Source organism: Oryctolagus cuniculus, chromosome 7 (genome assembly GCF_051225735.1).
Source record: "Oryctolagus cuniculus isolate XC-2025 breed Fujian yellow rabbit chromosome 7, ASM5122573v1, whole genome shotgun sequence".
NCBI lineage: Eukaryota > Metazoa > Chordata > Mammalia > Lagomorpha > Leporidae > Oryctolagus > Oryctolagus cuniculus.
This window is the reverse complement of record NC_142873.1, coordinates 150,099,513-150,119,850: the sequence shown is the minus strand read 5'-3', so window position 1 is coordinate 150,119,850 and position 20,338 is coordinate 150,099,513. Positions and strand designations below refer to the sequence as shown.

The 20,338-nt window shown below is 43.2% G+C and overlaps 1 protein-coding gene across 12 annotated transcripts in view; it reads right to left on the bottom strand.

Annotated features, from left to right (window-relative positions):
* Positions 1–20,338, bottom strand: part of USP48 (ubiquitin specific peptidase 48) — an 83,113-nt gene that overhangs the window by 13,343 nt on the left and 49,432 nt on the right. For 9 of the 12 annotated variants that reach the window (XR_016210218.1, XR_016210219.1, XM_008265728.5 and 6 more), the window contains 11 exons: positions 19,306–19,503; positions 17,777–17,891; positions 16,752–16,879; positions 12,860–12,931; positions 9,131–9,255; positions 8,857–8,979; positions 8,519–8,580; positions 8,167–8,277; positions 6,948–7,078; positions 6,544–6,650; positions 5,403–5,507 (listed from right to left, as the gene is read on the bottom strand). Coding sequence is in view for 8 of the 12 variants with exons in the window: in XM_008265728.5 (XP_008263950.2) it covers positions 5,403–5,507; positions 6,544–6,650; positions 6,948–7,078; positions 8,167–8,277; positions 8,519–8,580; positions 8,857–8,979; positions 9,131–9,255; positions 12,860–12,931; positions 16,752–16,879; positions 17,777–17,891; positions 19,306–19,503 (1,277 nt within the window). In the remaining 4 variants the exon portion in view is untranslated. Of the gene's footprint in view, positions 1–5,402; positions 5,508–6,543; positions 6,651–6,947; positions 7,079–8,166; positions 8,278–8,518; positions 8,581–8,856; positions 8,980–9,130; positions 9,256–12,859; positions 12,932–16,751; positions 16,880–17,776; positions 17,892–19,305; positions 19,504–20,338 lie in introns of those variants that run through there. The other 3 variants (XR_016210217.1, XM_089299216.1, XR_016210220.1) reach the window with 3 other exon arrangements.

Genomic DNA, 20,338 nt, shown 5'->3' with positions numbered 1-20,338 from the left:
GTGGGACGATCAACAAGAAACCAAAGTGGGCTCCAAGTCAATATCAAGAAAGGATACAAGTGGCTGGCACTGTGCGGTAGCAGGTCTGCAGTGCCGGCATCCCATATGGGCACCAGTTTAAGACCTGGCTCCTCTCCCTCTGATCCAAATCTTTGCTATGGCCAGGGAAAGCAGCGGAGGATGGCCCAAGTGCTCCAGCCCCTGAACCCGCATGGGAGACCCAAAAGAAGCCCCTGGCTTCAGATTTAATCAGCTCCAGCTCTTGCAGCCATTTGAGGAGTGAACCAGCAGATGGAAGATCTCTCTCTCTCTCTCTGCCTTTGCCAATCTGTAACTCTGCCTTTCAAATAAATAAATAAATCTTAAAAAAAAAAAAAAAAAAAAGGATACAAGTGGGCTGGTGGTGGGGGTGGCACCAGCAGAACTGTTCTAAATCACAGCAACACAAAGTGACACAAAACTGTGCATCTGGATAGCATATAGGTTAGAGGAAAAAACTGTTTAAGATATACCTGATGGGGTATGGCATAACGAGTTAAACTACTACCTGCAGCACCAGCATCCTATATTAGGCACCCGTTCCTGTCCGGGTGCTTCACTTCTGATCCAGGTCCCTACTAATGGTCTGGGAAAAGCAGCAGAAGACAGCCGAGTTCCTGGGCCCCTGACACCCACACAGGAGACCCAGAGGAAGCTCCTGGCTCCTGACCTTTGCCTGGTCCAGCCCTGGGTATGTGGTCATCTGGGGAGTGAACCAGCAGATGGAAGATACCTCTCTGTTTTTCCTTCTCTAACTCTATCTTTTGAATAAATAAAAACAATCTTTTAAAAAATATGCTTCCAGTGGTAGGCGTTTGCCCTAGCAGTAAATGTGCCTGTATTCCACATCGCAGTGCCTGCATTGGATCCCAGTCTCCGGCTCCTCACTCCAGCTTCCTGCTAATGTAGACATGAAAGCAGTGCTGAAGGCTCAAATAATTTGCTATGTGCCACCCATATGGGCAACCAGGACTGAGTTCTCAGCTCTTGGCTTTGGCCTTGGCCCAGTCCTAGCATTGCAGGCATTCGGTGAATGAACCAATGGATGAGAATTGTGTTCTTCTCACTCCCCTCAAAGAAATTAAAAAATAAAGCTCTTTCCCCCTGGTTTAATTAGATCAGGATGAGCTAATAAGCCCAAGGCTCTGGCTCTGGCTTCCATGCTTGTCACTGAAGTGTCAGCTGTGCAGCAGAGTGGCTTAGGGGTCTAATTATGAGCACAGATGCTGCAGAGTCATGACCAACAGAGCTCCACCGATGACAGAGCAGACGAGCAGGACACAGACAGAGGAGCACTGGGCCAGGCTGCCACCCACTGGCGGGCACTGCAATGGCTACATTCCTAGGATCCACATTTATAAGAAACAAGTACGCAAACATAGGGGCTGCCCAAAATTTAAAAAATAAATAAATAAAAAACAATGAAACATTCCTCAATTTTAATTGTTGGGATATATGGGGCGGCTAAATCAAATGAGCCTATATTCTACAATTGGGAATGTAAGAAAAAATATCTGTAACATATAATTTCACTTTAGCAGTAAAAATGCAACCAGAAAATAAAGCCCTGAACATTACATAATGTATTTGTTGGGGTTGGCGTTCTGGTACCTGTGTGAGTGCTGGCTTACATCCCAACTACTACCTGGGAAAGCAGTAAAAGATGGCCCAAGGGCTTGGGCCCCTGAACCCAAGTGGGAGACCTGTATGGAGTTTCTAGCTTTGGCCTGGCCCAGCCCTGGCCCTTGTGGCCATTTGAATAATGAACAAGATGGTGGAAGATTTCTCAATCTTTTGTCTCTTTTACTCTGTCTATAACTCTGCTTTTCAAATAAACAGATAAATCTTAAATAAAAAAAAAAGATGTTTGTGTTTGTTAACTTTGATTTCAAATGGGTCTAAAGGCTTTTCCTGGAATTATTTCCAGAGAATTTAAATCCAACTTAACTGACAAAAACCAGCCTGCAGGTTTTAAAAGGCTTTCAATGACTTAAATGTTACCCACTACTGAGTGTATTATTAACCTAAATTTTACATAATGTCAAAGAAACTGGGTTGATCTAGATTAGAGAAAAAAAGGGAAGGGATTTGTTCCTCTCCATTAAGGGAAGCAGAAATGCATGACTTTTTATTACAGGATTTAAACAGCATTTGGAGAAGCTATCTGCGCACTGAGATACTGTGATGATGACAGCGAAAAGGTGTGAGGAGGGGGACATTCTGAAAAGGGCTGGCATTCTTCAGGGACTATCCACGCTTTTCTGCAGAAGGAAGGTTTGAGATTTTTCACAAGCCAAAAATATTTAAAACAGCCTAAAGTATTACAACATCCAAACAAGGAGAAGGAAGAGAGAAGAAAATTATAAAGTATAGAAAACAGTACCAGCATAAAAAGCAATGTTCCGCAACATTCTCTATCATATTTATAAATGTGCAATCCGTTGTGATCCACAATTGAGGAGAGCAATTCTATATCCACTTTAAAAAAATTTCTGTGGTTATGACCACAACGAATAAAACTAGACATTCACAAAAGTTAGCTTTCCAAAATCCAAATCACTTGAAAATGTGAGTTTTCTAAGCAACTCTTGGGCAGAAAAGTAAAGCCTGAAATTACAGAAATTAAGGACAATAAAGCCATACCCATTAAGATTCAATAAATGAATTCACAAAACTTATGAGAGAATACAGAATAAATTAGTCACAATCAAGCAATAAAGGATTTGGAAAAAAGATGGAATTTCCAACTAACTATTCAACTATGCTACCAAGTGATAATAACCAAGACAATATGGTTTTGTAACCAAGCAGATAGTAAGAGAAAGACATTCTGAACCAGAATGGCTATGTATGTACGTATGTGTGAACACACACACACACACACACACTTTTTTTTTTTTTTTTTTTGGACAGGCAGAGTGGACAGTGAGAGAGACAGAGAGAAAGGTCTTCCTTTGCCGTTGGTTCACCCTCCAATGGCCGCCACAGCCAGCGCACTGCGGCCGGCGCACCATGCTGATCCAATGGCAGGAGCCAGGTACTTATCCTGGTCTCCCATGGGGTGCAGGGCCCAAGCACCTGGGCCATCCTCCACTGCACTTCCCTGGCCACAGCAGAGAGCTGGCCTGGAAGAGGGGCAACTGGGACAGAATCCGGCGCCACAACCGGGACTAGAACCTGGTGTGCCGGCGCCGCAAGGCGGAGGATTAGCCTAGTGAGCCGCGGCACCGGCCACACACACGTATTAATGTATCAACCAACAAGCAAACAATCTAGTTTAGAATCATGTGGCTTGGAAGATGGACTATATAAGCTTGAAACTTAAAAACAAATAAATGACAACAGATTAAGCAGCAAAGTTACATTTGCAAACATCTATTAAGAGACAAATTATTTGATCTCACAATCTCAAAAACCACTCCGAAGTAACTCAAGGCATACACATGTAGCAAGACTTTGATGGGCCAGGCACTGTGGTGCAGCAGGTTAACGCCCTGGCCTGAAGCACCGGCATCCCATATGGACACCGGTTCTAGTCCCGGCTGCTCCACTTCCAATCCAGCTCTCTGCTATGGCCTGGGAAAGCAGTGGAAGATGGCCCAAGTCCTTGGGCCCCTGCACCCACGTGGGAGACCTGCAAGAAGCTCCTGGCTCCTGGCTTCAGATCGGCAAAGCTCCGGCCGTTGCGGCCATATGGGGAGTGAACCATTAGATGAAGACTTCTCTCTCTACCTCTCTCTTTAACTCCGTCTTTCAAATAAATAAAATAAATCTTTAAAAAAAAAAAAAAAAAAAAAAAGACGTTGAGAAGGGGCCAGTGCTGTGTTGTAGTAGGTTAACCTGTTCAACCTCTGATCCAGCTCCCTGTTAATGTGCCTGGGAAACCAGTGGAAGATGCCCAAGTGCTTGGCCCGTGCAACCATGTGGGAGATCCAGAAAAGGCACCTGGCACCTGGTTCCTCGCTTCGGATCCACCCAGCTCTGGCTGTTGCGGCCAATTGGGGAGTGAACCAGCAGATAGACGACGTCTCCACCTCTCTCTCTCTCTGCCTCTATGTAATTCTGCCTTTCAAATCAATAAATAATCTTCAAAGTTATTACTTTATGAGAGTCTTCAAGCCATGACAAATGCTGACATATTCTTTGGGAAACTTCAAGTAACATTTATCTTGGGGAGACTAAGATTTAAGTCAAGAGGGCTTTTTAGACTTCCTTACTCATGCTGAAAAAGAAGTCACACTTTCAGTGTGTGCAGGCAGCCCACTGAACCCAGCCACCTACGCTCTCTAACAGGTACAACAGGGGACCATCACGACACTTTCTTTCAGGGATAATGTACAATATAACCTAAATACACGACTTTGCACTAAAAAGGAAAACATCTATCTCATCCAGGGGCCGGTGCTATTGTGCAGCAGGTTAATGCCCTGGTCTAAAGTGCCAGCATCCCATATGGGCACCAGTTCAAGACCTAGCTGCTTGACTTCCGATCTGCTATGGCCTGGAAAGCAGCAGAAGATGGTCCAAGTTCTTTGGCCCCTGCACCCATGTGGGAGACCTGGAGGAAGCTCCTGGCGCCTGGCTTTGGATTGGCACAAATATCTCATCCATCAAAAATGAAGGGTGGAGGGAGAAAAAAAAAAAAAAAAAAAAAAAAAAAACCATGAATTTAAAGTACCTTTAGAATACCCCAGAACAGTGTTCTTTCTGGGAAGCTGAAACTTATCCACATTAAACATCAACCACACATATTCCCACATTATTTCTTGTCCTTAAGACAATTTTCTCCAATATTACTAGGAACATGCAGAATATAATCAAGCAACTAAATGAGAGGGTAGAAAATCCCAACAGAAAACACTGTCTGAACAGAAGAATTTTAAGTCTGTTACAATGGAAAATGAAAATACATCAGCTGATCCAGTCACTTGATTAACATGTTAATTAAAGACATAGAAATGTCTTGTATATAACTCCACTATGAAAGCCATGGTTTATAACAAGGAAATCTGAGTCAAATAATTTTTCCATACTTAATCCCATGATTAAGTAACAAACCGAGATATGGGTCTTCTGTTACCGTTCTCTTCCAGCTAAAAATTTAACTGTTAGATCATATCGCAATCTTTCCTACTTGATAGCAAGAAACACACTAATTTTGGAAGAATGTGCTCCATGGCTTTCCATGAGAAATCACAACCGCTGTGGCACTGCCAAAACAAAGGGAAGAGAAAGAAAAACAAACCAAGGAAGGGAGCCGAGAACCAAGTCCCACGCAGGGTCCAGAGACCCCAGGTCTTGGAGCGGCTGCTCTCGGAGAACACCACGAAGTACAACGAAGAAAAAGCAGCGTGAACACGTACTTGACTAAAGTCTGGATCTTTCTCTCCATCTGGTTTAGCTTCTTCCTTGTCCTCCTCGGCTTCAGAACTACTCACATTCAGCTCTGGAGCAGACTCCTTCATCACCTGGAAGCCCAGGACAAGAGCAGCAGGTCAGCCACAAGGAAGGCACGCAGCTCAGGGGCTGGGGGTTCTGCAGGCAACCGCTACCCAGAGGAGGGGCACCTTCGTCCCGTGGGACAACACAGCAGAGAACGGGCCAAGAACCAAGAGCCCTGCTTTCCACGCTTGTTGAGCACTGCAGTTTTTTATCTTATAGTTACTGCACGAGCATAAACGTATGAGGCCTCTGCAGAGCAGCTACTGTTACTGATTTGAATATGATGTTATTTTGCAGAAGTTAGAAGGTATATGACACATCCCCAAGTACACAGTGAAATGCTGACACTAAACTCAAAATATGCAACAAAATTGGCAAGCCAGGTATTATACCAGAGACTGAGATATGAAGGGCCTTCAAAAATTCACAGAAAATGGAAAAAAAGGAAATTTATTTTGGCATAAAAATTTTGGGATTCGGGGCTGGCACTGGGCATAGCACCTTAAGCTGCTGCTTATGAGTGCAGGTATCCCATATGGGCACCTGTGAGTCCCAGCTGCTCCACTTCCAATCCAGCTCCCTACTGATGTGCCTGGGAAAGCAGTGGAAGATGGCCCAAATGCTTGGGCCCCTGTACCCATGTGGGAGACCTGGATGAAGCTTCTGGCTCCTGGCTCTAGTCTGGCCTGGCCATCCTTTATATGCATGGATTTCAAATATTTTTTTTTTTTTGCATCAAAATAAAGTCTTTTGATCCAATTTTCCATAAACTTTTTCAGGCACCCTCCTCCAATTTAAGAGCAGGTGCTTTGCCTGTCTTCATCACTGTATCCCTAGCAACACAACCAACCTGGCACACAGCTGACATTCAGTAGACTTCGATGTGTCACATTAATAAAAGACTAAATCCATTCAGTCATATAATTCTTTCAATTCCTGTCCAATCGCAATTCTGATGCCAACCAGTTCAGAGGACAGAAAACACCATCCTAAGATGTCCTCGGGAAGCCCACAGCAGCAAGCCTGTTCACTGCTAGTCATGGCCACAAGAGGGACCAGTACCTTTTTATTATCCACAACTTTATGGACATAGATGGTAGCCTGGGTGTATTCTCGCAGGTCCCTCTGCTGCTGACACAGTAAGCCTTCTCTGCACTCGGGACAGAGTTCTACAAAAAGGAATTATAGTCAAAGAAGCAAAGATATAAAAAACATACACCAAAATCATTAGTCATATTCATTAAACTAGCTATAACCTCTAGTAACTATTGTGTTGTATAAAAATGATAAGGACATCCACTTAATGCCCATAAACAAACATACAAACACTGAGATGTTTGCATGGTACTAGTTCTCACCCAGGGAGCATGCACATTGTCCCAGCTTTAACTTGAAGCACAGAAAAAAATACTGACACACCCTTCCCTCCTCCAGCAAGGAAACCAGAAAGCAGAATGAAGACTTACTAGGCTCAGAAACATACTGCGTTTCTGAAGGGTTTGTATCTCCCACTTCAGTTCTTGTGATTTTAATTACATGATCCACGACGAAGAGTTTTTGTATCGTTTGCCACTCACTGGGCCATATGAGAGCTATACTGTGCAAGAAAACACAACATGCCTTAAGACACATGCATACGATGAGAGCTAACAAAACCCACTAGTCTCCTAAACCAAAACCCAACACCATCACTTATCGGGAAGGAAATTAGAAGGAAAATAAAGATTATCAACAACAAGAAATAATAATTCTGTCATGCAAAGGAATGTTACAAAAGCAGTAAAACTAAACAGACTGGAGGTTCTATGAATCAACATGGTAAAACCTCTAAAACCTAAGTAGAATAAACCAAGCTTGTGGCGGAAGGGAAAATACAGTATGACAATACTTATATTTGAAGTTTAAAAAAACGAAACAAAATCCCCATGACTTTACGATGCACAAGCAGCCATATTTCAAGGAGTAATTTCTGAGTGGCTACTGGGAGAGGGCAGGAGGAGGGAGAAGAGAAGAGTCAAACAGAAGGGAGGGGAGAGGGCCGTTGGTTACATGAACTGAGCTTCCTAAATCAAGTAGGAAAATCTCTCTTTTTGTGTAGGTGTTTCAGGGTTTCTTTCATGGTTTTCTGGCAACGTTGGAGACATTCTACCTTCTCTCATACAGTTAGAAACCATTTTACAAGACAAAATGCAGCGCCAGGGGCAAGATCCACAGACAAGCCCTTTGGGAAGCGAGTGAGCAGTGGAGTCAAATGTCAGTTGTGGGAGCCGCGGGGGACGCTAGGCTCAGCAGCTCTGCTAAGGTGGACACTGTCCTTCCCTGGCTTCCAACAGCTGGCAGCTGCATGCAAACTCACAACTGAGACCAGGCTGATCGTGTGGCTGGGGAAGAGAGGGCCACCTGCAGCCACAGCACTGCTAATCAGCCGCGGGGGAGGAGGGAACAGAGAACACAGGAGTGGGAGCAGCCTCTTGCCTGTACTGGAGAAGTAGGTTTGCTTTCTTTTTTGATCTTATAAAGGTTTAAGTGCTCACTCTAGTAGTGCATTAAACAAACGTGGAAAAGAGGGAAGAAAAAAACAAAAAAACCCACAATTCAGTCAAGGACTAGATTCTTAGACTATGTCAGAAGAGAAATGCCTTAATCATTAGAAACAGAAAAACCACACGAAGAGAAGAAACTCACAGTTTAGAATCTTCTTTGGTCATGGACGCAAATGTAAACATGAGTCCCCCGTGGGGACACAGGAGGGCACTGTTTCCCACCGAGGACACGGGGCTACATCGAGCAGGCTTCCTATTCAAGTAAGACAAGGAGGGCAAACAGAGTTCATTACTGCAGGAGAAAGACTTTTTCAAATACTTATGTAAGAGTCTTAATAATTAAATGTGTGACTTAGAGCTACTCATTTAACTTCACAGAGAAAAGCAAGCTCTCAGGGTACCCTCCTGAAAGTAATCATGCAGGTACACAAACAGAATCCAAGAACATGGGAGACAACCCAAAATGAAGGAAATAGAAAATGTCTGGTTTCTACCTAACAAATTTCCGCCATTCTTCCACAAAAAACTGCGACACTATATAGAGGACGTCCGTGTCCTAGAATATGAAAACCACAAAAAAAGGGCACACTTTAATTCATCGCATGCTTAGCACAAACTGTTCATGAGAAATACACTGTGATTTTCCTTGTTGGAGTTTTATAATAAAATGGAAATGCAGCCATCTAATAAGAAACATCCAGCTGGGGTACATCCCCCGAGCAGGTTACTGAACAAGTGAGAATGAGCTAGGCTGTTCTTCAGCACTCTCAGGAATTTGGCAAGGGCCTGAAAAGGCCAAGTTGAATTCCTTTCTTTGGGGGGATGACTGTACCTCTGGCCAGTTACTGAGACACGGTCTGTTTTTGTCCTGGAACAAATTTGGGAGAGAAGTCTTCTGCTCGTTTGCAATCATCTTATGTAAGGCTTCGTTTTCTTCTCCTTCTCTTTCTAAAATCTGGAAGAAAGTGAAGCAATCAACTGTCTCTTGCTGACAGCCCAGAGCTTGCCTCCCCTACTCCCTCACCTGAAGCACAAGGTTAATTCCCCTGGGAAGCTATTCCAGGCAGGCGCACGCCCTTTCCTGGGATGTCAGTGGAGCTCTGTACCTTGCATTGGGAACAGCATTCTCTGTAACTTGGAAACTCAGGAGCCTTTGGGAAGTATTGTTGTAGCTTGCTCCAAGCCTCTTGAGAAACAAGCCTTCTTTCGTTTTCAGATATGCATAACTCTCCTGAGTGGGAAAGAAATTACATTTGAAAACAAGAGAGAAAAGCTGAAAAAAGACATTATAGGTTTTCGGTCCCTTCTTTTCTAAAGTGGTACATTTCTCTATTTTCAAAAACCTCTGTATTTTTAATTCTAAGAGATAGCCACCAACCTCGATTTCATGTCCTCAATCTAGGTCTGTAGTGGAAAGATCTGAAGACAAAAACCAGTGTGCGTTTTCTCCCAGCCGGCAGGAAGGAAGCAGTACAAAGGGGCTTCCAGGGATCTCCCACTCTCTACCCCCACAGAAGAAGGTCACAATTTCCTGCAGACTTTACTGTCTCCATTTTGAGTGCCAATGACACTGTTTCCAAGGCTGTCTCCAGCCCTTGCTTCAGAGATCTCATTGGATCTTGAAAAATTCCAGAAGGCAACAAGAATAATACTTGTTATGGCCATGGCCACTCCTGCTCTTGTCAGCAGATGGCAGGAAGGCCAGGACCAGGGCGCCGCCCCTCTGCAGCCCAGGGCCTCCCAGCCAGCTCTCCAGGGCCTCTCACCTGGCTGTCTCTGCTTCTGTTTGTAATCGTTTCAACTGTTCCCAAGTGGCAAATTAGTGAACTGCACTTACGTCCGATGGAAATCATTACCCAGGGAACTGTACCTTTGCATTTCCAAAGGCACCTATGGATTTATTAACAGTAATCAAGTCAGCAGCTTTTCGAACACATGAAACACTTTGTGTAACATCAACTGAGAGGCAGGGATGAACAAGGGTCACTGGCTGGGAAGCTGCAATGCTGCACCAGGAACCCAGGCCTACCTCCACCAAATCTCACGAATTTCTAATACCCATGCCCTGCCTCTGAGCTTTGAATTATCCAAAAGGGAAAAAACTAACAAACAAACAAACAAAAAAAAAACCATGATTTTCCTGCAACAAAGTTATTACTAGAGAAATTAGGTCACAAGGTAAAATTTCACTTTATTTCTAAGTAGGCTGGTAATTCAAATTTCCTCTGAGGCTATGAAAACTTACTCCAACATGACTATCCTCAGACATAATTAGGGAACTTATTTTCTTTCTTAAAAAAAGTTAATTGGATTGTTTAGCCCCAATTTAGTGGTCCTAGGACTATGGTGAAATACCAATACAGCCATAAAAAAGATTTAGGTACACCAGGCAATTATAATTTTAAAGTGGTTTCCCATGTTTTTCAAAAAAGGATTCAGTTTGAGCCAGAATTATGGTGAAATGGGTTAAGCTGCTGCCTGTAATGTCGGTTTGAGTCCCCACTGCTACTTCTGATCTACTTCTCTGCTAATGAACCTGGGAAAGCAGTAGAAGATGGCTCATGTGCTTGGGCCCTTGCACCTGCGTGGGAGGCCTGGAAGAAGCTCCTGGCTCCGGATCAGCACAACTCAGGCCATTACAGCCATTAGGGAGTGAACCAGCGGATGGAAGACTTCTGTCTGTCTGTCTCTCTGTGCTTCTCTGTAACTCTGCCTTTCAAATAAATAAATCTTAAAAAAAAAAAAAAGTGACAGCAACACAAATCTCCCCATGCACTTCACTGTGTCTATCTGCGGACAATTTCACAGACACTGTGGATGTACCCCCCCCCACTTTTTTTTTTTTTTTTTTAAAGATTTACTTATTTGAAAGCAGAGGTGAGAGGGGGAGAGAGAGAGAGAGATTTTCCATATAATGGTTCACTTCCACAAAGACCACAACAGCTAGGTCTGGGCCAGGCCAAAGTCAAAAGCCAGGATTTCCGTCCTGGTCTGCCACATAGGTGGCAGGGGCCCAAGTACTCGAGCCATTGTCCACTGCCTTCCCGGGGCATCAGGAGGACACTGGAGCAGAAGTGCGCAGAGCTCAGGCTGGCACTCTGGCACGCGATGCCACATTCCAAGTGGCAGCTGAACCTACTGCGAGCCTGCGCCTGGTGTCCCTTGTGACGATGGGATACTCCAAGGAAGAGACTGTGCCTGTGTGCCTGTGACCTACTCATGATTTCAAAGCAGAGTAACAAAGTCATTCTGCAATCAGAAAACAACCTGAATAGATTGTTTTACTTCAGTCTGGTTGGTAAATAAACACAAAGCCCTTCGTACTGCTTCTTAGTCACATTTCTAAATCCAACGTCCTATTATTTTAATAACAATATTTAATATATTTGAATGTGGTCTAAAATCTCACAATAATTAACTTTTACTTACGATATGTTTAGAAACTGGATTTGTATCATGCAATAAATGATGTTATTTCTTAAATTTGAAAAGATAAAGCCAATTAACTACACCTGTGCCTGAAGTGAGCACTCATTAAGACCAAGTAAGACAAGGACACACATAGGACCACACAGTGCTGGTTAAGAACAACTAGTACACAGTCAGACAATAGATGTCAAAGAAATTAAACCATCAATAGCCCAAATAACAAGAAGAAATATATAATGGCAGAGTGACAAAGGGAGAGAGAGACAGAGATATTCCATCTGTTGGTTTAATTCCTAAACGATAGCAACAGCCAAGTCTGGTCCAAGATGAAGTCAGGAGCCATGAGCTCCATCCATAACTTCGGCCAGCTTCAGCTGCCTTTCCAGGCACATTACAGGAAGCTGGACGGGAAATGGTGCAGCCAGAACTCAAACTGGCACCTGGATACAGGATGTGACAGCAGTGGCTTAACAAACTGGCTGTGCCACAATGCTGGCCCCTAAAAGACTGCTCTTCAAATTCAAAAGTGCTTCAATGTGACAAAAAGTTTCTTCTCTAATGATTTCCTCTGAACATGGAGGGTTAACTACTAAATTAAAAAAAAAAAAAAAAAAAAAAAAAAAAAAAAAAAGACTTTTCTTGCAAGGTAAGAAGAAAAGGGTGAGACTCTGGCACCGAAAGCCAGTAGAAGCTGACACTGCAGAAGGGTACGAAAGGAAAGGAGGTTTGGCAGAGTGGTGAGGATGCTACATGGGACACCCCCACCCCACATCACAAGCTTGAGGCCTGGTTCTGCTCCTAACTCCAGCTTCCTGCTACTGTGTGATCACAGAGGGAGCAGATTCAAGATATTGGGTCCCTGCCTTCAACACGGGAGACCTGGATTGCGTTCCCAGCTCCTGGCTGCAGCCTGGTGTAGTCCTGACTGTTTTGGAAATTTGGGGAGCTAACTGGCAATTGGGAGATCAGTTTCTCTCTCTCTCCTCCTTTTGAATAAATACATAGAATAAAACAAATGAATAAAAGAAGGGTAAGAAAATAGAAACATTAAAAACAAATCCACTGGGTCCCAGCTACCACACAGGATACCCAGATGGAGTCCATTCCTGGCTCCTGGCTTCATTCTGGCTCACCCCTGGCTGTTGCAGCAACTTGGGGAGGGAGTCAGAGAAACGAAGATATTTCTCTTTTGCTGTCACTCTGCCTTTCAAATGAATGGATAATAAATAAACAAGTAAATCAATGGGTAACATTTTTTAAAAAACCCAAGTATAGCTTAGAAAACATGAGAAAACATGTTAATCCACCACAGCTGCCACTTTAGTCCCTAAGATGAAGTGCAAGACATTTAAAATATTATGATATGCTGAAGTCAAACTAAGAACAGATTTGTGCTTCCAGCTTACCATGAGGACACAAAATATCTTCATTAAAATTTAACTCCTCCTCCTCTTCTTTTCTTTCTTCTTTTGATTCATCTAATCAAATGAAATACAGGTAATAACTACTGATTGTTGTGTTTGAAGTTCAAAGTAGCAGATACACTACTCAGCAGTTTTGAACAAAGAAAACTTTAAAGCATTCTGAAAATTAGTTACCAGTGAGTCTACATAGTCTTGCTAAGAATTATTATGTTTCTTTCCCTTAAAAGGAAAGAATAATATATCAATGACAGTTAACTTTTTAAAGGTTTAGGTTATGTAAGAAAATGTGCCCTTTTTCAACTTGAAGAATAATTTACATATCCTTCTATTAATTCTACCAAGGTTGAGAATCCTGTGTCATAAGCCAAGTTCATCATCTACATGCTGTTTCATGTCACTTTCTCTACCTATTCTTAGAGACTGAACACAAAGCTTTAAAGGCAAATGAAATAAAGAATGAACTTTTACCATCAAACATGCTATATAACAAGAGCTTTGCTTTTCCTGTTCACAAATCTCTTAAATATCTGATTTCCTTAAACTTCTACACTGTTATTGTCAATTGATAGTTCTGTATACCATGGACATAATCAAAAAAGAAATCTAAAGTTTCAAGAGATTAGAATACTTATCCATGAATTTTCCTTATAATACAATATATACCAATTAGACATTATATATATAATATATACTTACTGTATACATAGTAAAAGTTTCAAGTCAAGAAATGGGCAAAGGAAGGACATGACCAGATAATTCTGTCTCCTCTCTCTCTCCCTGACACAAAAACACTTTCTCAAATAAGATGGTCAGCCTCAGCGAAGATTTTGAAAAACATAATTCCTAAAACCGTTAAGTGATTTTCATTTATCAGACAGATGAAAACTGATGTGAATGATGCACTGTTTTGTTTTTGAAGAATTATTTTTATTTATTTGAAAGACAGAGTTACAGAGGTAGAATCAGAGAGAGAGTTCGGCCAGAGCTGAGCCAATCTGAAGCCAGGAACTTCTTCCGGGTCTCCCACGTGGGTGCAGGGGCCCAAGCACGAGGACCGTCTTCCACGCCATAGCAGAGACTGGATCGGAAGAGGAGCAGCCGGGAAATGAACTGGTACCTATGTGGGATGGTGGTTTGCTGCGGGTGCCAACCCCTATGATATACTCTTTCTGTTGACAAAAATACTCAAAGGGTTGGGTATGTGGCACAGCCGTTACTGCTTGGGATGCCCACACCCTGTTAAAGTGTGTGGTTGGAGTTCCAGCTCCACTACTTCCAATCCAGCTTTCTGCCAACGTGCACCCTGGGAGACAGCAGGTGACAGCTCAAGCACTTGGGTCCCACCTGGCCTCCTTGCTCCGAGCTTTGGCTTGCACCCAGCCGTTGTGTGCATGTGGGGAATGAACAAATAGGTGGACAGTTTCTCTCAGACTTTCAAAAGAAATGAAAATAAGTAAATAAATAGTTTCTGCTAAGAAAAGCACATAAAAGCGAGTCCCCTAAGATGCTTTCTGGAAGGCATTTACCAACAAAATCAGTGTCCGTGTGTTCAGGGTGTGCAGTTATGAATGTGTGTGATTCTTTGATCCAGCAAGTTCTAGGAACTTAAGATAATTAGGCAAAGCTGTAGGTACAAAGACACACGAGGGTGTTCACTGCTCCTGGGCTTATATACTAACTGAAAAACCTAAAATAAAATCAGTTCAGTAAATATATCCGTATAATGAAATGCAGCCACTCATAACAAGAAATGCACTATTTTTACAGGGAGAGATGCACAACTGAGCTCACATCAGCGCCACTATTTACAATGATTGTATCTTGTGGAAGGTTTTGAAGTTTTTCTGTTAATCTGTGCTGCTTTAAGCTTTTAAAATTCTTGAATGCAGGAAGGAGGAGAGGAGAAGCATATTACCCTATAAGCAACAAGCAGAATGGTTTCAAGTGAGGTCAACATCAAGGCCTTTTGTTTTATGGCATCAACACGGAAAGATAAAGAAGCTCAAAGGAACGACAAATAAATATTTAACATATGGGGTTATTCACTACCACTAAGACGGTGGCATGAAGCTAGTGTTAAATTCATTAATTATGCAGCACAATAAAATACTGGATTCAAAACGAAAAAGCTCTTCAGAATCAAAATGTTAAAAGCCACAGCTCAGGGAGCTTAAAATTAATAGTGGCTTTGGAATTCTCATTTTCTTAAGTAAGGTAGTGGCATGGTAAGATCCCTACCAGATGGAAATAGTATTATTCAGAAATGAGGAGCCGGCGCTGTGGCACAGAGGGTTAATGCCCTGACCTGAAGCACCAGCATCTCATATGGGCACCGGTTCAAGCCCAGGCTGTTCCACTTCTGGTCCAGCTCTCTGCTATGGCCTGGGAAAGCAGTAGAAGATGGCCTAAGTTCCTGGGCCCCTGCACCTATGTGGGAGATCCCGAAGAAGCTCTTGGCTCCTGGCTTCAGATCGGTGCAGCTCCGGCTGTTGCAGTCAATTGGGGAGTGAACCATCAGGTGGAAGCCCCCCCCCCGCCACCTCTCTGCCTCTCCTCTCTCTGTGTAACTCTTTCAAATAAATAAATAAATCTCAAAAAAAGAAAGAAAGAGAGAGAAAGAGAGAAAAAAGAAAGAAATGAGAAAATTTGGTGAGGGGCCAATGTCATGTCATGGCTGGTTAAGCCACCTCTTGAAAAGCTGGCACCTCATACTGGAGCGCAGGTTCAAATCCTGGCTAATCTGCTTCCAATCTAGGACCCTGTTAATGTGCCTGGAAAACAGCAGGAGAGGGCCAAAGTACTTGGGGCCCTGCCACCCAGGTAGGAGACCAGGATGGCGTTCCTGGTTTCAGCTTGTCCCAGCTCTGAACACTGCAGCAATTTGGGGAATGAACCAGCAGATGGAAGATCGCTGTCTATGCTGCCTTCTTTTTCAAATAAACAAATGAAAGCATAAATAAATCTTGGGGAAAAAAATCTATCAACAAAAAGAAAATTCGGTGAAATAATTGCCTATGGATTAGGAATCATGCATTACGGTTTACAGAAAACTAACCTCTGATTTAGTAAATCTTATCAAAACACTAACTTCCATTTCAAAGCTAAAAATAATTTTAATGACGTAATTTTCTTTGATGTCTTATATAGTACTGATAATTAAAATTTCATGATTTATTTACAATAACAATCTCCTATTTAAAAGCAGAGCTTCAGATAACTCAGGAACCTCAGAAGAATTTATGAACAAAAAGCTATACAAAAGTTGCCGGTTCTCTATGTTGAAGAAAGCCCCAGTCTTAGGGCAGCAAATCTAAACCAAATGTACTGAGTTTACAGTGCCCTATGCAATCAGTTCTCAGAGGAACTTTAAAACTTTCAGCCTCGAGCAGAATTCACGCTAATTTTGCATGTGCTTAACTAGGGAGAGCTTTTGAGCCTAAAGCATGATGGGTTAAGGAAGAATTAAATATATGAATTTACTGAGTCCTTGCTGAATTTTAATATAATAAAAATCTGTATTTGCCTTGAGCTACTATTTTTAAGAGCTTTGATTTAATAAAAGTTATATGGGAGTGGGCGGGGGTGGGGGGAATGCCACGGGGCATGCATTTGGCATAGTGGTTAAGCCATTGCTATGACATCCGGATCCCATGCTGAAGTACCTAGGTTCAGGTGCAGGCTGCAGTCCCTGCTAGTGTACCCTGGAAAGCAGCAGGTAGCTGCGTCTCTGCCATCCACATGGGAGACTCCGGATTAGGCCCCTGGTTTTGACCTGGCCCAGTCCCTGCTGTCAGGCTATTTATGGACTCCCTGTCTCAGTGGGTATTAAACCCACTACACTAGCAGTGAATGTGCTTTCTCTGATGGCACCTACCTTTACTGAAGGTGCTGCCATTCATCTTCCCATTGCTTTGGTCTGCTTCACCATCTTGCTCGTCCAGTTGCTCAAGAGCTAGCTGGCGCCAACTCCGCAAGGAAGATTTCCCCACCCAAAACCCGTCACTGTTGTGAAACACAGACAACATTAAATCATCCACGGGTCCTTTCTTTCTGTGTAAAGGCCACAGGTAAAATGAATCCACAAACATTCTAAATCAGCTGTTTACACACCAATTTTTTTCAACACCTCATTTTGGTGATTCTCATGCCTCATTACTGAACCGCAGGTAACTAATGTGTTGTTTCCATCATAAATAATTTCCTGCCTCTTCTCCCCTCATTTACATTCAAAGGCCACTTTCTTTTGATTCCCACTTACAATTGCATAGACACTCCTTCAAACAAGCACACAGCACCCATATGAATACATGTACATCCATGGCTATAGACAAGCATGCACAGTACCACACAGGCTATTTGGGATGACCCAGCACAGGGACCTAGATGACTCTTTGGGACAAAAAAGCCTGAATTAAACCCAGACATCGTAAGTCCTGCCACATTAAACTTTTGATTTACTGATTCCTAGTCCAGAGGTTCTCTATGGAGTCAAATTCAACATACTCAAGCGCCAAGAATGCCCCGCTGGGTACTGTGTGTTTACATAGTTACTGCAGCCTCACCAACAGAAATACCCCCATACCTGCGAGGCTGTCCTCCCAGCCATGCCAGAGCACAGGTTAACAGTCTGCCTGTCTGTCAAGCTTCAGGTACACATTTCTGCTTCTTCCTCTCTAGTAGACAGAATGCAAATTGCCAAGCTGTCTAACCCGGCTTCCTTTCCCTACACCTTGGGGGCAACTACTGCAGTAATCGCTAATTTGGATCTATGCGCTGTCTACTTCATCACTGTTCGTCTAAAAACCCAACTCCCTCTTTCTGACACATAATAAGCTGCTTGGTTATTACTTCTTGAACACTTTGTTGTTTATCATCAACAATGTACACTGTACAACATACCCCTTTACTGTTGCTTTTAGCAGATTGTTGACAGTCTTATAATCTTCATTTAATTGGTTCTTCAGGCGCAGCACACGACAACGCTCCACTACACATTCCTTACACAGGGCTTTCACTGGAGGCAAGAAAGAGGGAGAGGAAAGAGTTCATCCACGTGCAGAGCCCTGTTAGGAAATGTGTGCAGCACTTTACAAAACACAGCTGCAATCTAAACCCAAGTAACATATTCTAACACCTAATTGGTATACAGGTCAGATTATCTTGGTGATATATACATCAAGACAGCCATATTGTCACCTGCACAAAGAACAATGAGATGTGAAATGTCAGAATGTGCTAAAATTACACTACAATGGGCAAGCGGTTGCAAGGTTTAGATGCAAATTTTTTATAAGATCAATCTTCAGTGATCTTTGCAGGGGAGGTGATCTTCAAGGCATATAACACTAAAAGGAAAAGAAAAAATGAAGGGCTTAATTGAAAACAGAAGTTCTAGGAATCATATAAATGTGATTCTTTGAAAGATCTTTCCATTGTAAGGTTTAATTGTGAATCAGAAGCATACTTTTTTTTTTTTTAGAAGATTTGTTTATTTATTTGAAAGAGTTACACAGAGAGAGATGGAGAAGCAGAGAGAGTCTTCCATCTGCTGGTTCACTCCCCTGATAGCCATAACAGCCAGAACTGTGCCGATCTGAAGTCAGGAGCCAGGAGCTTCCTCAGGCTCTCTCACGTGGGTGCAGGGGCCCAAGGACTTGGACCATCTTCTACTGCTTTCCCAGGCTATAGCAGAGAGCTGGATCAGAAGTAGAGTAGCCCTGGGACTTGAACTGGTGCCCATATGAGATGCCAGCATTGCAGGCAGCGACTTTACCTGCTACACCACAGGGCTGGCCCCAGAAGCATACATTTAGAAAGCGAAACTCCTCTGAGAAGTGTAAGACCTGAAGTCTGCAGTTAAATGCTACTTTTCTTAGAGTATATTCTATACAATCAAAGACAGCATTTAATTTCCGTGGGGGTGGGGGAGAGAAGAGGGAGGGTGTCTTGTGGTTTCCTTGGTTCCTCTGCAGTGTAGGTAGGGACTATGTTGCCAATGCTCATTAAAAAGAAAAATGTGTCCAGGAGAGGCAGAACTACATGGCCCGTGGATAGTGTGTCCTGCTCTACATTCAAGGCAGATTCAGGCAGCTTCCACTCCAAACTAAGTAACAACCAGCAGATTAGAAGGTGCCATAATATGGAGGCACAGACCAGGAATCAAGCACACAGGGGCTCAACTACAGAGAAACCAACAGTTCTACCACATGGTCTCCCCCAAGGGGCCTATGTATCTGCTTTGAAACAGGGAGAAGAAACAAAAATAAACAAAGAACACAAACCTCCATGAACAGCAGGAATTGCTAACTGCTACAAAGATTTGCTAAGTCTGGTCTGACAGTTTAGGTCAAATCATCCCAAAGCCCCACTCACAGAGACCATGCGAAAACTTAATGCATGACAGCAGAGAAGATGACACCTTGAATTACCAGTTAGTCTTGGTCCTCCGCCATATCTACTGTAGAAAATGTCAGCTGCATACTCAGATATTCTCTTCATAATCGATATTTTATCTGGGTGAAGCTTGTCATGGGAACACAGGCAAGCATGATTATCAATAGGCTTCGTAGGTGTAGATTCATCCAACCATTTCTGCAGCCATTCAAGGGAGACAAACTCATAGGGCTCTGGGGAAGAAAGCAAGGGAAAGAGCCTATGTATTGTTAGAGTTTTCACATTCGGTAATACATTTGTTTTCCTCAAGAAACAATAGAAACTCTGTCCAAAGTCAGCAGGAAACCAGTCAATGAGAAGAATCATTATTTGGGGCAGACGTTTAAGGAGCAGGTCACAGATCTCCAGTTACCCACCACTGCTCTGAGTTTGGGAGCTGTGCAGGTAACGCGGGTACGCAGTGCCCTGAGGACCGGCTGCTATGATTATCCACATTCTACTAGAGGCAGCCACAGAGAAGTGTCCTGCTTGAACGCACAGCAGAGCTTTGATCAGGGCACCTGTGTCTGACTGCAATTTATACCCCACCCTGGCTCCCAAATCATGCCACCTCAAGCCCTACTGTGTTTATTTCATCAACACTTCATAAAGATGTGACATACTCATACATCTTTAAATTAAACTGAGAAGCCAGACCGAGTTCCAGGAGAGAAATTAACCTTGTTGGGGCGAGTACTGTGGTACACTGGATTAAGCTACTGCCTGCAGCACCGGCATGGCAAATGGGCACTGGTTCAAGTCCCATCTGCCCCACTTCCAATCCAGCTCCCTGTTAATGAGCCCGAGAAAGCAGCAGAAGATGGCCCAAGTCCTTGGGCCCCTGCCACCCACGTGGGAGATGTGCAAGAAGCTCCTGGCTTCAGTCTGGCCCACCCCTGGCCATTGTGGCCATCTGGGAGTGAACCAGTGGATGAAAGATCTCTCTGTCACTCCTCTCTCTGTTACTCTGCCTTTCAAAGGAAAATAAATCTTAAAAAATAAAAATACAAACAAACAAAAAGAAATTAA